This window comes from Tetrao urogallus (genome assembly GCF_951394365.1).
Source record: "Tetrao urogallus genome assembly, chromosome: 14".
Taxonomy (NCBI): domain Eukaryota; kingdom Metazoa; phylum Chordata; class Aves; order Galliformes; family Phasianidae; genus Tetrao; species Tetrao urogallus.
Window position 1 is genome coordinate 11,747,909 of NC_136827.1, and position 17,342 is coordinate 11,765,250.

At 42.3% G+C, this 17,342-nt stretch overlaps 2 protein-coding genes across 2 annotated transcripts; one reads left to right on the forward strand and one right to left on the reverse strand.

The window, feature by feature from the left end:
• Positions 1–872: 872 nt before the first annotated feature.
• On the reverse strand, positions 873–3,241 carry MFAP3 (microfibril associated protein 3; the record flags this gene model as incomplete). The annotated part of the gene is made up of 2 exons (XM_079542361.1): positions 873–1,618; positions 2,962–3,241. The coding sequence occupies 2 exons, from the start codon at positions 3,239–3,241 to the stop codon at positions 873–875; spliced, it is 1,026 nt and encodes a 341-aa protein (XP_079398487.1).
• A 5,194-nt stretch (positions 3,242–8,435) lies between these two features.
• FAM114A2 (family with sequence similarity 114 member A2) lies at positions 8,436–16,410 on the forward strand (the record flags this gene model as incomplete). The annotated part of the gene is made up of 13 exons (XM_079542483.1): positions 8,436–8,633; positions 8,819–8,915; positions 9,369–9,464; positions 9,743–9,855; positions 10,735–10,869; positions 11,032–11,190; positions 11,767–11,890; positions 12,882–12,961; positions 13,631–13,759; positions 13,973–14,112; positions 14,870–14,942; positions 15,512–15,565; positions 16,309–16,410. The coding sequence occupies 13 exons, from the start codon at positions 8,436–8,438 to the stop codon at positions 16,408–16,410; spliced, it is 1,500 nt and encodes a 499-aa protein (XP_079398609.1).
• Between the last annotated feature and the right edge of the window lie 932 nt (positions 16,411–17,342).

Sequence of the window (17,342 nt, forward strand, 5' to 3'; positions counted from 1 at the left end):
TCACTGTCATTCTTTTCTCACAACAACGTCAAATGCAACATGAAACTTTGGTTTCTCGATAGCGAGTGAAATCAGCAGAGCCAAAAGACAGTTCCAGTGGTACCACCGACTGCTCCACTCTGCAAGACAGAACCAGGGTAAGGCAGTTGGCAATCAGCACCAAGCTTAAGTGACAAGGTTTGTAGCAATTTGCTTTCCACACGCTCGAGTACAGATGCAGATGCACAGAAAGCAGAGATCCCCTGGTTGTTCTCTAAGCTGCCACAGCACTTTGTTTAATTCAGCAGCAGATCTCGGTGCAATTATTTTTCTAAACACAGTACATTTTGATAGCAACACAGAAGCACGCCACGCAAAACAGATTTGTTCAAGCTCACCATGGTTCTGATGGGCTACACGCAGTGTGAGGCAATTCAAAAAAAGCCCACAACTCAATTCATTGGGGTAACAACATTGGCTTTAAGGAATTCTGCTTCCACTTTGTGAAGGAAGAACAGGCCTACAAAGCAAAAGATCTTACTGCATCTTGTTCTGCTCAGCTTGGCTACTTCTAACACAGAAGTATCAGAGGGTACCAAGGAGCTGATGAAAGAATTACTGTTTTGTAAATACTTGAAGTAAAACAAGCTGCTTCAAAAAGAAAATCCACTGAACAACAATTCAAACACCCTTCTCTTACGGATCTGAAACTGTTAGACCAACACAGCGAAACACTGACGGGAAATACAGACATCAGCAGTAGTTCTGGCACCTTGCAATTTGGAAAAAAAAAACAACTCTTGTGCACAGGGGATGAGGCAGCTTGTTTGCACACCCCTTTCTCACGTTATCCCAGAGACACCCGTGCTCCTGTACAACAGATGTGGCTGGGTTCAGCAGGTGCCCTCCTCAGAAGGAGCTAACTGGCAGCTGTCATGAGAAACGGTGTCAATGCTCTGCGCTTCTGCCTGCGGGTGGATGGACACCTGAACAGCTATTTCTTGGCCCTGCTCATTCACAGACCCATCGTCAGAATCCGCGGCTGGCGAATCGCTGCGCTTGATCTCCGGGTTGATGGGGTACATTGCAGCTTGGGTACCGCAGGCTTGGGTTTGTTTTTCTGCCTCGCCGACTTCATCGGGATCATCGACTCGCACAGCCTCAAAGATCTCTTCCATGAACGCCCTGCAATTAAGGATCAGCGGCGGAAGGGGAATGCTTCTGGCAAGCTCTTCGATGTACCGAGCAAACTCCATGGTCTTAAACTGAGTGACTTTGGCCAGCTCTAACGTTTTGGCAGATGTAATGATGGGGATACGCTTGGCTATCTCAAAAGCCTTCTGAAGCTTCTCGGCCCCTTCCGTCCTGAAGAACTCATTGATAGCCTTCTCTGTTTTGCGGAGGTGGCTGCTCATCATGCACAGACGAGTTATGTTTAAAATGAGCGTGATGGCAAAGGCAACGAGGCACACAATCATGTAGTAAATGCTCATGTCTCCCGAAGTGAAGGTGACTCTCAGGGTGACGGTGGAATACGCTGTGTTGTTACCATGAACAGCTGCACACGTGTATCGTCCCCGGTCAGCAAAGTTGACCCTTGTGATGTTAAGGAAATTACCAGCAATCCTCCACCGTCCACCTGGAGGTTCAGAAGAAATGAAGTGAGCTAATGAAACACAAACAGCCAGGTAAGCTAGAGACATGCTGCTGCTTGCTCCACAAGCTTTACAGTAAGCTCTCTGTTTCTAGCATAACACAGTAGGACAAGAATTAAATTTTCCTTTTTATGCTTGTGACAAAGCTCTAACTCAGTTAGCCATCCTACTGCTTAATGGTAAATTACTTTGTGCACTTGCAACTCTGGTTCTTCTGTTTTCTCTCACCTATATTTTTTGGAGTGCTTTTGCATCACTAGTTCTATCTGACAGGGAACCTAATTCTTAAATAGAACTTCTCACTGTCATTCACTATGTGCAAGGACTGTCTTCTATAGAATCTAATATTCCATATGTTCTGAGTCAAAAGTCAAGTGACCCATGAAAAAGATCGCAGTCTAAATGGCTCAGCTGGCAAAAGGACCCAGAGTTTTCTTCAGACACAGCTTTCTGCTGAGCATGCAGTGCTGATACACAAACCTCATGTAAAAAGAAATCAATAAAAGAAGCTTTATGCAGTATTTCCTACGGGTTTATAACTTGGGGTAGAAATTGTTTTCATAACTCATTCTTCTAATTAGTCTACTCTGAACTAATTTCCACATGGCTCTATAACTACAAAGAGGTTACTGAATACTTAAAGCAGTACAACGGCCTCTGGGAAGATCCTATCAATTAGCTCAATGACCTTCATTAATACTAATAGAGGATACCACACAGATCTGCAAAAGCCTTTTTTAGAATTAATTTTAAAAATTGGAGGGACAGAACTACAAGAGCCAGTAGGAAACTATTTCTCTCTCTGTAGGAAAGGGTTACATAGCATCCATTTCAACCCTGGCCATTACAAGCTGTGTTGGTTTCCACAATCTCAGTGGTGCATAAACCAGAAAATAAATGTAATCAGTTACCTCATGCTTTATAAAATCCTGTAACAAAATTAAAGCAAGGCTTGACAGCTTGAAAAGGTCATAATTTTGGAGACTTGTATTTAATTTGTGTGTTTGAAAAGATGTAATATGAACCAGAGCAATAATAACATCAGTTACAATCTGGTAGGATATACACTCAGTTCTTGTGTACTGCACGTTGTGATGGTTCTTGAGCGAAATGACAGAAGGGCATTATAGCAGGATGGGTGGGCTAGGACTTCAGAACTTGGGTACAAAGCCTGATCCGCCATATGCCAGAGCTTTGTCTTGTTCTCTCCTATTTCCCCAACTGTAAAAATGGGAGGATAGGAAGAGAAAACAATAAAGTTCCAGAGACTTTCATGTACTGTATAAAAGCAGAACGCCCAAGGATATAAAACAGCAGAAAAGCTCACCTTCATCTTTCTGTTGAAGCAGGTGTCCTTTGGAGTTATACCAAAGAATATATTCATATTGGCTGATGTTCACTTTACATTCAATTAAAATACTGGTTCCCTCTCTGGCTATGATATCATGGTGTGCTGGGGAACTTGCTAAAGCTTGAGGCACTGGATGAAGTGATGCATTGAAAGACTCAAAAGCAAGTGTCCCATTAGAAGCTACATTTTCCAGTGTAAGTCCAATCGAAAGATCAGCACTAACAGTCAAAATTAACAGGCAATAGCTGAGCTTCATGGAAAGTTAAGAGAAAAATGCTTTTTCATTTAATTTGGAGAAATGAGGTCACAAGATATTAAATTGTCTGTACGGATCTGAGAGAGAGAGGAGGTTCTTAATTTGTTCACTGGTAGAAAACGTCTTGGATCCAAATGCACTTTCAAGACCATCAATATTGTGAGAGGAAACTGGAAATCCAACTGAAAAAAAAACACGATTAAGTTTATTAATGGCAGCATGCTCATGGTGTATTCAAATTTCATTCCCAGTAAACAGATTTCCAGCAGCATAATATAAACTGCCAGCCAAGCAGTTCCAAATCAGAGCTTTGCTCAGAACACAGTAATGAAATGAGAGTAAGATGGCATCAGCACAACCTTCAGTCCTCCACACATTCTTCCTCCCATCCAAGTAAGTAATACTGGGAACAGTAATCAATAAGAGAAACGTGGCTTTAAAAGAAGAAAAAATTGTACGGCCTACTCAAACTGCATTAAGTACCTTCAGGATCAGAAAGTGGATCCTGCATTTGTTAACAGCAAAAAAAAGAAGTGCTTTCTTAATAGAGGAAGAAAAGCAAGAGAGGAAATAATTTCTGCCTTCCTCCACACCACCATCAAAGTCCCTTCACGTCCTGTTTTTTCAATGCTGGTTTTTCCTTTAGCATCGAGGAATAAAAGCACTCACACATTTGATTTTTAGCACTTGTACATTTACTTACTTGATTTTAAGGTAAAATCAATGTTATGTGTCTAAATACCAGATAACACTCTCCTCGTTTCTTGTGCAGGGAGAATTACTGTGGCATCTACCTACGAAGGGAGGAAGTCCCATTCTGAATAGCAGGACACCGATGTCTAAACACACTTCCCTTTTTTGGGCAACCTTTTTTGCTGCTGCTGCTGCTGCATTCTGGTTTTTGTGTTGTTGTACAGTAAACTCCTACTGAAAATCCTTTGCTTTATGCTGCTACATCTCAGCAGTCACACCTTGCTTATTATCCTCACCACACCAAACCCTGCCCCGTTTCACAGCTGTTTGAAAAATTATTTTCTCTAGGGACAGAACTCTCCCTTGAGGTTTATGTGTGCACAAGATATTTGAAGGCATTAGAATGGAGAATTTAACTTGAGGTTCTCTGCACACAAAGATTTTCTTTTCTAAAAGACAGAATAAAACCAAATTGTGACCAAATGAGATTACACCATTAATAGAAAATCTGTAATCAATTTTCCTGGAAGCCTGATTCATAAAGAAATTCTAATCCAATATGCATTCCCTGAGGTGATGATTCCATCTACACCGCTCCAGTGCCATAGAAAACTACTCACAAAGTACAGAAGCCACAGGCTAAAATGTTATCTTAAAAAATATCTGACTTCACCCCCCTGACAGCGTGACTTCAAATTCATCATCTTCTCTTCTAGCAATAACAAAGCAAGCAGAGTTGAATTTCATAAATATCACAATACAAAGGAGTAAGTTTTCTTAATAAATAATGCAGACAGTTCTTGTCCTTCCAGAACCGCTCGCTAACACAGCCTAAGGCAGACAGAATTCACATCACTTATGAAAAATAATTTGCTATAAATACATATGGCTGATTGTACTAATTGTGTTTCCAGCAGAGACAAATTAAGCATATTCAGGAATGGGAAAATTTGCTGAATAGGAATTTGCCAGACTTGGAATTCTTTCACTTAAAGATAACTTGTTGAAGGTCAAACCAGACTCTGGACCTGACGTCTGATGAGAAATGTGTATCTGACCCATTTCTGTTACAGCTATTGCCAAATCATTTTCACAAAGGAGGCAAAAGAGACAGCTGTGTCCAACTCTCCTTCAAGCTTGACTGACCAACTCACCCACTGAATCCTGCAATGGAAACGAGAAACCAGGCCCTCTGCTTGTTCCTCTGCAAACAGCAATCCCTTCACCTGCCCTCTTTTTCTCCTTTCCTTTCTCTGCTGCTCCTCTTGCCTGTTCATTTAAGATGAGACCAGCACCGAGAACTGTTGCATCACCGTGCTGAAGAGTATACTTTACCACAGCTAAACAGCTAAGAAAAAGAATACCAAGCCTTCTTTCACACATATTTTCCACCAGTTAGACTTTGGGGGAAGTGTTACTGACTTGTGTTGCCTCTGGAGAATGGCATCCCAGCCACAGACTGCACAGGTCTGAAAACACACCACCAAGACTGCTGCTGACCAACCACCACCCTTTTGTTTGAAGGAGGGATTTTTAACCTTTCTCTTTTTTCAGACCTCTGGCGTTTTCAGAGTTTCTGAGCCCTCAGAAAGCCCAAATAAGCCCACAGCAGATTGGCTTATTTGGGTAACCTCGTGTAGGTTCCTTACGTGCAGGCAATGGGCTGTGAGTGCTCTGTGGATGGCTGACATCTGGCCTGACTTAGCAAGATCTGCTGCAGCTCCAGCTGTTGATAGTGACAAAGCGAACGCAAACCCCGTCCCTCATTATTGAATCAAACGTGGTACAGCTTCCAGTCTTTCAAAACTATAATCTCCCAACTAATAATGTTTCAGATTTATTAGAGAACAATTCCAGCACCTCCTGTACTCGGCCTGTGTTATTTTTGCCATTTTAAATTATTTAATTTAAATTATTAGATTTCCAAATGTCTGCGACATTCCTTCCAAAACGACATTAGAAACCTCAGTCAATTATTTAACAGAAGAAATACTGAGCAACATTTTCCCTCATAAGAATAAGATAATTATCTTCAGTAATTGCATATGCTCTCCACTATGTCTGCACTGAGCTTGCATAATGTATAAAACATTGGTGATGGGTCATTGAATTTTACTATTAAACTCCTCGAGGTCTGATTTATTCTAAATTGTTTGTCACATTTCACTTTTGGAAAACCCATTATTGTTAAGCAGACAACGATCTCTCATTGCTGAATGCTGGGAAAAAAATAAAATGATTTCTGAAATCCGCATTCTTCAGCCATCACATTCATGCAAAACAGCTGCTGGAGCTGATAAAGGATCCAAAAAGGATAAAGCTTGAGCAGTGCCAACGTTACAATGCTTCAAGACAGCATTAAACCTAAGCAAGATGAAATGTGCAGAATAGAAACTGGCTACTTTACAATGAAACCTGGAGCTGAGCTCAACTTATTGAACCTTCAGGAGACTCGAAGTTGTAACAACAAATAGCAGTGAAAGGATAAAAATCCATGATGCGTACGCTTATATGAGTCATCTTTGGCACTTATCCTGAAAAAATGTTTGTGTTTAACTTAAAGTACTCTAAGTAGTCCCACTGAGGTCAATGGAAATACTGAGACTACTTAACATTACACACATTTATAAAGCATTGCAAGATTGGGACCCAAGAGGTTGAAAGTTATACGGCTTTGCATTCACTGATCATAACATCATCTCACACATGGAGAAATGCAAAGCAATAAACCGAGGTACACCTCACAGCCTGCTCCATCCTCCCACCGCCCCTGGCAAACAGTGTGGGAGTGTATTTTGGCTTTATGATGGTTTCCAAACAAGTTAACTGGCGACAACATGCACCAAATGGTGCTCACTGATGACTTCTGCAGGAAGTCTGCATCCTGACTGCAGCTTGGGCTGAAGTGCAGAGGGTGTGGCTGTCCCGTGTGGCCCACTTCAGATCTGAGGGAAGCATGTGACACAGAGCTGAAGGTGTGAACTGCGTGACTGGGGCAAAGCAGAATCACAGAATGGCTTGAGCTGGAAGGGAACTTTAAAGACTGTCTGGTCTGACTCCACTGCAGTGCGCAGAGACACCTACAGCTCAATCAGATGTGATGGAGTGAAGCTCCGAGGAAAAGCAATGGGCATAGGAAACCCAGGGAGCGCGGGCCCTCGATGCCTGGCAGGATGGGGAGAGATGGGAGACGTGCTGCAGGGAAAGCCCACGATGGATTTGTGAGAACAAGTGTGTTCCTGCTAATTGCTCAACACAATCAAGGGTACAAACTGGAAATGAATAGCTGAGTGTCCCCAGCCACGCACACACCGACAGCAGCACGACGGCCAGGCACGCTGCTGGCTGAGTGAAGTCAGACCACGCGGGAATGACGTCAGGCGGGAATGACGTCAGGCGGGAATGACGTCACGCTACAAGCCGCCCTCCTCACCGCACCTCTACGCCGAAACACCGAGCTAAGGCCTGCGCCCCGACGTCTCACGGCAGCAGCTGCCTCACCGTTTTCCCCGCGTTCTGAGGTCGCAAAAGGAAACCTGACGTCACCGCGGAGCAGGGAGGTACGGCCCGACCCGAACGGACCCGATCCGAACCCTCACCTCAGACGCCGCCACCGGCCCAGCAACCCGGAAGTGCTTGCTCGGTCGCCCTTCCGGGTGCGCCTCACTTCCGGTGTCAGCCAGCTGGCGCCGCTCTGCACCTCCTCTCGATGGTGCGGTCCGCCCGCTGGGGGAGCGCGGCGTCGGAGGCCCGGCTGGTGAGGCAGGGGCTCCCGTGGGCCGCCTCGGTGCGGCTTTTGGGGGCGTTGCTGGGGGACTGCGGGGTGCGGAGTCCCGATGGAGCCGGGGGGCTCCTTGGGCAGCGGGGAGGTTGCGGGAGCACAGGGACCCGTGCGGACAGCGCTGTGCGGGTGCCCGCAGCCTGTGCTGTTGTGTCATCCGCCCCTGCGGGATGCAGAGGCCGTGTCCCCCCGTCCGTTGTAACACACCCCGTGTTGTTTGAGCACCACGAAACAACTCAGCCCTAAATATAAAAGCAAACCAGCTGCTTGCCTCCCTCCCTGCTTGTTTTCTAATAGCTGTCCCCATTGGTATCCAACCCCTTCCAAAACAGCTGATCGTAAACAATTATTTTATTTTATTATTTTATTTTATTTTATTTTATTTTCTTATTTTTTGTGAATCAAGCCATGTATTTAATCACCTGCTGTGTGTTTTGTTTGCTTTTCAGAGCTGGCAGCGTTTCTTGCAGAGAAGGTGTGTTGGTGAGATAGGGCCACTTGTTCCTGTGGGACTTTAAGCTTCCAGGTGTGACATTTCTCCTGTAGAAGCTCCCTTAAAAACGTAATCTGTTTGTGCAGGTACGTGTGGCAGCAAGATGGGATTTCTGCCAGAGGTCTGCTGAATTATTTAAAGCACAGGTGTGCTGCTTTTGAACTAATGTCACAGCATGAAAGCGAGAGGTTATTTTATCTGCTTTGCTTTCTGTGAATGCAGTAGTCATGTCTGAAGAAGACAATGGTGAAAATCTGAAAGAGGAAATCTCTTACGAGGATGAAAGTGAGCAGAAGGTGGTAGAACTTGGCAGCACTGAGAGCAATGAAGAGAAGGAACCTGTGCCTGTGACTCGGAAAAGACCTGAACCTAAAGCCCCAATTCAGTCTGCTGACACAGAAAAGCCCACAGCTGAAACTTCCAAGGTGTGTGTTTGTGCTCAGTCTGAATGATGTGACTTGAAGTTTTGTGGCTTTGTGCGCAGAAGAATTCTGAAAATTCACATTGCTGTTCATTTGAAAAGAAAAAGCACTGTGAAAGTTACCCATCAGAGGCTGCGTGTGTTCTTCTTGTTACCTGAATTGCTCTCTTCTGCTTTTCTTCGATAAAGGTTTCAGAACCTCCTGCGTCTCAGTCAGGATGGGGGTACTGGGGAAGCTGGGGGAAATCCCTTCTGTCAACTGCATCTGCTACTGTAGCTACTGTAGGTAAGTCTCTTTCTGGTATTTGATAAATATTTTAACCATGCCTCATGTTTCAGGAGCTTACGAGCTCTTTTTTTCTTGAGAATGAGGTTTCTGTTATAGAAGCAAGTACTGGAAAACGTCAAGAAAACTGTTCAAGTAGTGGGAAAGCACGTGCCAAAAGGTACAGGGAGATTAAGGAGAGGAACTCAACCAAAACTACCAAGTTTTTGAGGTGTTTGAATAATTTGATGTTTTAAAACTTTGCAAGTTGATTTAAAACCTGAATGAAATCAGAATTAATTACGCTGGAAGGTTAAGAGTCTGGATAGCGGTATGCTTTAGTGTGGATTAAACTGTTTTGTACAGGAATAAGGCAGAATAGTAGGAAAACGATATACAGATCTGATGCTGTCTCTGTTCTTATGAGGGATAAAATATACCACATGGATAAAGCACTGCTGCTGTCTTTTCTAGGTCAAGGTATTTCAAATGTCATAGAAAAAGCAGAAACAACCCTTGGGATCCCCAGTCCTAGTGAAATCTCTTCAGAGACCAGAGATGCTGCCAGAGGTCAGTTTTTATTGCATAAGAACAACACTGAAACAAATCTCAATACAATCAGCCCCCAAATGACAATCGTGTTCTATCTCTCATGTTGGTGTAGATACCAAAGTGCTAAAAACAGCACATTGCTTACTGGTGTTAGAACTGAGATTATTTTCCTGTCCTTTTTCCAGTTCTAACCCTGCTTCTGGCTGACACATTTTGTTAGTTAATTTTCTGCACTCAGCAGCTGAAAGGATCTTTTTGTGGGAGTGAGGAAGCTGATTTTCTGCCTTCTAATGCAGGAAGTGAGAATCCCGATGTTAGCAGCGCAGATGCAGCTGGTGATGGCAGTTCCTTTCCTATTGCTGGAGCTTTTGGAGTTCTATCAACCATCTCTACTGCTGTTCAAAGCACAGTGAGTGAGTTGGGAAAGCAGGAGAAAATGAGTTTGAGAGCGTTGTCTGAAGCATCAAGAAACTTAATTTTGGCTTTTGTGAGATAATTAGTGAGAGAGTATGTCAGCCTTCAAACAGGCATTATCTCATGCCATGCTGGCAATTGATGTGCAAGTCATCTTTAGTTTTGTTTAGTTGTATATGAAGTGTTGATATATAACAAGCATGCATCACACAGTTCAAGGATGGGCATCCATTCCCATGCATGTCACCTCTGTGCTGTTATCTGTGCTCCCTTCCTTCAGGGCATTCAGTCAAATGGAGAGTCAGACTCATTCCTGGAATATTTTCAGAGAATTGTCTAGATGTGAAACTCATTCTCCTCTTCAGAAACTCATGAAACCAGCCCAAATTGCTTGGAAATCAGCTTGCTCCTGTGACCGTGAGAAATAGACTTCAATGAGTCCAGTACCCTTAGAAACAGTGCCTCTGTGACCTGCTGTCTTGTCAATTTTTCCCATGAATCTGAAATAGCTGCAGATGTTCAAACCTTAAAAGCAAAAACAAGCAACTGAAGCCCATGTTTGTAGCATTTTCTGCTTGGAGTGTCAGAAACGAAATATCTCAGAGTGCTGAGAACCAGCTCCTTCACAGAATAATAATATTTTCTGTCAGATTCATGTAGCTGATTGAGTGTTGTATTAAACTGTTGATTAATAGTGTATCATGGCATTTTCCCTGTCCTTACTCTATTTTTGATGACTTTTTTTAGCATTGAATTCTGGGGTGACAAGGACCAATTTGGCTTGCCTAGCATAATATGGCCTCAGTCTCATTTCTTCAGTTATATGGTCTTCTGTGACTTTTAAGCACTGACAATACCTAAATCTGTTTCACAGGGAAAAAGTGTTATTACTGGAGGTTTAGATGCCTTGGAATTCATTGGGAAAAAGACAATGGATGTGATAGCTGAGGGAGACCCTGGATTCAAAAAAACAAAGGGCCTAATGAACAGAACCTCTACGTTATCTCAGGTACGGCTGTTCCTTATCAACGTGTTGGTTTCTTATTGTTTTTTCTTCTTCTGAGATCCTGTCATTAAGCAGCCACCTCTTACTGTTGAACCTAAAGCTTTCTCCTGCCCAATTCTGTATCTTCTGGTATTGAGCTGAGTCCTCTGCATTTCTTTTTTTCAGGTCTTACGAGAGGCAAAGGAGAAAGAAGAGCAGCAGACAGCTACTGAGGTTACCATGACTACAGAGAAGAAAGCCCATTATGGGTTACTGTTTGATGAGTTTCAGGGTCTTTCACATCTGGAGGCCTTAGAGATGCTTTCTAGAGAGTGTGAATCAAAGGTAATGGCCTTGAGCAATTTTCCTTCCATTTTTGAGTTCAGCTGAGGAGGAGAAAAAAAGAGCTGAGATGTATGTACATACATGCAAAATCAAGTGCTCAGAACTTGTTACTAAAGGATGATTGTACAACTTCACTTCGACTCCTGCATTACGATCTGCTGTTTTCCTTGGGAGCATTCTGTCCTGTCCTCAGCTCCCAGAGCCATTCTCTTTGCCTAATCAACCTCAGTTCCTGCATTTCTTCAGCACCTTATCAAGAGGGTGCTTGTTTGCTAGAGAAGAGTAGTACTACAGGCACAGCAGAGTGTTTTAGGGCAAGGAGAAGGGCTGGTCAGCATATGCATTCAGAAGTCATTCAGATTTTTATAAAGCAATTCTTTTAATAACCCGTAAGAATCTGCTGTTACCTAATTTGTCTTTCCTCTTCAACCTTCATGTAGGAAAACACCACTTTCTCATTAGTATTGATCTGTAATGTTTTTACATACAGTGTAAATGAGATACTTCATCTTCCATTTTGTTTCTTTTTCTTTCTGGACTTATAATTCTCCATTTGGCTGTTCTGCCCCTAACTAGGTGAAATTGGTTCTAAGTGCCCTCTCTGGAGAGGAGTTGGACACAGTGAAAGAGGAAATGGAGCAACTTAATGAAGCATTTTCTTTAGCTGAATTCTTTGAAGAAGAAGAGGAGGAAAAGAAAGGTAAAAATCCTACCTGAAAGTTTGGAAAGAGAAGCTGGTTCCAAATGAAATTCTCAATACAGAACCAACTAGTCATGAGAGTGCTAGCAATGAATGTGAAGTTATTCTTTTGCTAGATGCTTAATTCTGAAGCCATCTATGGCTAGGAGCATGACTGGTAGCAATGCCCTTCATCACTGGAAGGCTTCTGTGAATTAATTCTGTAGTAGAAATCACTCAATTCTTGCCAGAACAGGATTAGATTTACTTGACTTCTGGTCTGTTCTTACAGCCAACCTTGAGCCAATATTCATAATACAAGGAGACACCGGGTTTCCCTGTTCATAAGGGAAAGACTTGGAATAGGTTGTCTAACCTAGGGGAGAGCAAATTTTTTTGTTTTTTAAAGGAGAGTTAGCCAGGGGACCAAAAGGCTTAGAGGTGTCTCCGCACAGAGAAGCCATCTGATTCTTGAAGATTATGCAGGTATTAATGTAAATTTCTTGCATTTCTTTTACCTAAATGGTTCATCAGGGAGGGCTCACACCTGCACTTGCTAGCATTTAGCATTTAATGTATCTTCTATATTTCTGTGATGGATCTCACTGCCTCTCTCCCACTGTTAACATCTGCCCTGCCATATATAACTGGAGAACTGGAGGCTTTAAGCAATATTTCAGACTCTCCAAGGTAAAGCACAACTTAGTGCATTGTAAAATGCTGTGTTTATTTGATGTGTTATAGATTGCCTGCCTGTAAAAATTGAATTACCTTAGCTAAAGAACCAGGATTGAGAGAGCAAAAGCTAATCTTCTGGCACTGGTGACTCCACCTGTCCATAACTTACGTTATAAATTATATTTAACAGGCCAGATGTGATGCATCCTTGCCTGAGTTGATGATTCAGGAAGAACAGTCGAGAGACTTGTGCAAAACTAGTTGTGCATTAAAGTCCTGCTTGTTTCCTATATCTATCCTTTCTGGGGATTCTTTAGCCTTCTCTTTCCTTTAGGAGATGAGGAGTTCACCAAGGAAGTAACAGAGCTGTTTTCAGAATTGCATATCTCCACCAAGCCAGATAAACTGATCATGGTGAGTTGTTTCTCTTTCTCTAAAAGCTGGAGAGATTTCTCATAAGACCTGCTTCTCAGTCTTGCTTTGCTTGTGAAAAGGCATGAAGACAAGCTGTGTTTTAGACACTTTAACAATTGGAGTTAAAAGAAATGGGTCTTTTCCTTTGACTTTATGAGGCAAAATCATGTTCTGTAATATTTGTGGCTCTGAATCAGTGGGCACCAGTGGGTCTTTGCCCCATCACTGGGCAGTAATATCTGGTGGCAAAGAAAACTGAGCAGTAAGCTATCAGCCACTGTGGCAGCAGTGAAACCAGCCTACCATTTTGATTTGCAGCCCTCCTCTTGGCACGAATCAGTTGGTTTTACTATGTTCAGAAGCTGGTATGAAGAAGATATGCCTTTCTTGCCATTGTTTCACTACCTTTCAGATCCACCAAGTGGCAGCAGCATTCTGCAGGCATGTTTTTGAAGCTCCTCAGTTAATCATGGCCCTGCTGGTAAATCCCAGCACCTGGTGTTAGGGAAATGAATGTCTTCTACTACGTGCATGCAGCCAACCTACAAAGTTAAGAAGGCACAAGGATAGTTTATTGTGGTTGTTTGGTGTAGCTGTCTCCTTCCTTCAGGAAGATCTGTGTTTTGTGGTGTGCAGTGGGGCTTCATTTTAGTCATTATCATCATACAGGTGAGAAAATCTGCTCATGAATGGATAGCACAGTTCAACAGCAGTCTTCCTAAAGAAGAAAAAGAGAGTGAAGAAAACCAGGAAGTAGAACCTGGAGGTGGTGACCATGATGTTAAAAAATCAGTAGAGGTAACTGAGCCATGGAATAAGACAATATCTGATCACAGTGTGTTTATCTGGCAACTGAGTTACAGTTGTGATTACTGGAACTAAGGGGTTTCTATTTCTGCACAGATGTGGGGATCTGAAAAGGCAGATAGTGCATTGTGTTATTTATTTGCTTTAAACAACAAAGGCTGCTAGTTCTTGTATGATATGGGAGGTTTTTTTCATCTCTTACAGGATATTCATGCATTTGCCATAAGAAGTCTGGCTGAACTGACAGCATACTCCATTGAAACCTTCCACAAAACTGCAGCTTTGTTTCTGCATGGTCAGAAACAGAAAGTGACTGCCACAGACAGAGCCAAGTCCCTTTCACAGTAAGTTTATCTCTTCATAAATGTGTAGCATGTAATAACCTATGATTAAAGTGTTTAAGGCTGCTTTGCAGTTCCAAGGGGTGCAGGGCTCTTGAATTCTGCTCTTGAATGGATGTTCAGTGCTGGAAGATAGGGATGCCACCCATAGGGTAATTCAGCTGTTTTTATCTAGCTTGAAGACATTTATTGATAAGAAAGGAAACCCTGCTCAAAAGCTGTTACAGCCGAGATGTTTTCCCCAAACTTCTGCTAGTTAGTAAATAGAAATTTAAAATGTGACAAAAACAGCTGTATAAAAGTGATTTGTAAGTACCCTTTTGCTAGTCGTGTAGCTTGTTAGGTACATGGCACTGTGAAATTGCTGCACTAATTAATAGCCTGATCATACAAATAATGCATGGAGGATTTTTCTTTGCAGCATAAGGATGTGAACTGCACAAGACTTTCTACCTCAGAAAATGGTACTCGTTAGTAATAAAGCAAATTAGTACTGTTCCTTTTTGAATTGCTGTGTCTATCTTTTAAAAGCTCTCTCACATTTTCAATTTTAATTACTTATTTTTTCACCATTCTTTTCCCCCATTTCTTTGGGGAACTTTTGGATCTTCATAAACTGTTGAAATGCTGTGTACCAGTTTTGGTTTAATTTAACTTTATGTACGTGGAAACAAGGTATTTGTGTTTTACATGAATACTAAAAGAGGATTGTTCCTTGTAGACTGTATTTACTGTATAGCTTTCCACTCTTCTTCCACAGGGTGACGATGGTGCTGTGTAAGGAACTGTCATCGTTCTCCAAAGAGTTTACTACGTGCTTAACAATTGCAGGGGTAAGGATTGCATTACAGTTCTTAGGGATGAGATGTATTACTTGATTACAGCACAGCATTGGAATCCTCACCATAAAGCACTTGTTGTGCTTCCTCATTTATGCATGCAGGTTTTTGCTTTGTAGTCTGGTCTCCCAGATTACTTTTTTGCAGACTGTGGCAGCTGAATGTATGCTGAGCTTTTGAATGCCACCAGAGGTGTTCAGCCTGGCACAGAGTGGTGGTGGGGGTTGGTGCTGACAATACTGATGAGACAGAAGGAAATGAGGTTCGTGATTCTGTTGTAGATATTACAAAACATTTAGGTGTTACTGAAGATGGTATCCTTACATTCTGACTGCCTGCAGTTCATTTGAAGATGTGTATCCATAGAGGGCCTGCACTGAGTGTGTTCTTATCCTTGTTCTTATTTGCATGCTGCAGGGCAGATCCTCTGCACCTTGTGCCTTAGCTTTCATATTGTCAGGGGAGCAGTGGTGACTGTAACCTTACAGAAGGTTTAGCTTTATTTTGCTTGAAGTAATATGATAAAAATTTCAATAGAAATAATACATGTCTGGTCTCTGCAGGTCGAAGAGAAGGCAGATGTGCTTAATCCCTTAATCACTGGAGTGTTTTTGGAGGTCAGTTATGCTGAAGTTTAAAACTTTAAGCTAATACTCAAAAAATAGATACACTGTTTTTTCCACCTCACTGTCCTTAGGCACGCAAAGTTCTGTAACCTGCAGCCTGAGATTCTACTTAACTATCTGATAACTTACAGATTTTGGTAAATGCCTGTAGATCTTCACAGGACATGAATGTTAGTGAAGAGTGAGCATGGTTGGGCTGGTCCCAGCTGATAGCTATCGTGGGTCAGAAGATGCAGAGTAGTTTTTTCAGATATTTGGATTTCTAGCACTTTTGTACAATGCTTGAATTCAAATCTTAGACAAGCTCATAAATCAGCATGCAAGAGTCCCAGCATTTCCCAGCTGTTAAGTTGGTCCTCAGTGCTTGTAAACTTCAGAGGTGGGATGGGAAATGGATGTTTCTGTTGGTGTATTCTTCCTTCCTGATGCAGCATGCTTATGTTTCTCTTTGAAAGAAATGCTTTTTATCTCTTACACAAAGCAGTATCCTGCCTTTAGATCACACTTGATCTTGTGTAGCAGCTTTTAAGCCAGTTGCTTTTTTGCTGAGTGACATAAAGCCCCTCAAAAACTTACATTAAATTGATTTCTAGAAGGAAGCTGTAAAGACCCAATAAGCAGTAGGGTTGTGTTTCCTATGTACATCAATCAATGCTGTTTGCAATGAGTATGAGGTTACTGAAGCTGACTGGTAGCACAGTTATTCATGTGTCTTTTTTTTCTTTTTTTTTCAGGCTTCAAACAGTGCTTCGTACATCCAAGATGCCTTCCAGCTCTTGCTGCCTGTACTGCAGCTCTCTCTTATTGAGGCTAGAACGGAACTATCCCAGCAATAAAAGCCCATCTAATTAAGACCTTCTTGACCTTCTCGCTTCGTATTTTCCATGCTGGAGACTGACGTAATGGCTGATATTAAAAAGGAAAAAGATGAACTGATCGCTGCTACTGCAAGAGCAGTGATAAAGTGCAGTCTGACAATGACAGCTCTTACAGCTCATTGAGGGATGTGATTAGCATAGTCCAGGCTGGTGGAGGATGTGACAGACTTCAAGCTCAGACTGCTTCCCTGTTTCCATAGGCTTGGAGCGGGGTGTCTCTGCTGTATGTGTTAACAAGCTCTTTGGAGAAACTCTCTAAACTGTGGAGACAGTGCTGGAGAAAAGAGTAGCAGCTGGCAATTTAAGAGTTAGCTGAAGTCATAGTTGATTTTTAAGTCAGAGAGACATAACTAGGCTTCTGAGTGCTCAGCATTGGAGCTGAAATGGATAGAAGATGCAAGAGAAGATAAAGATTTTTGATTATCACTCCTGATTATTTTTCGAGACTGGAAAGAATAGAACAGAGGGGGTTCCTTCTTGAGCCGCTGTTGCAGAAGAGAAGCCCCAGCTTCCTGAAGGTGTCTGCTAATGACTCAGGGATGTGGGACTGGGACTCACTAGGGTGCTGTTATTCTTGCAGAATGCTTGCCTCAGCACAAACTGGAAAAATGTTGATCTGGCCCTAAGAATGTGGGTACTTTACTTTATAGCAATAAATGAAACTGGCTAGAAGGGATTGATTCTTGTTTGAGCAATCTAATGAGAGAATTGAGCCGTAGGATGCCCCTTTTTTAATGTTACTTGACATATCAGCTGCAGACTGTTCAGACTCAGATACTGTTTTTTTTTTCTAATTTATGTATAAAAATACTATAATGTAATGCTCCTTCTTCTAAGATCTATTAAAGCAGGGGAAGAGGAAGCAATTTGGTTCTGTTAGCAGGAGTCCT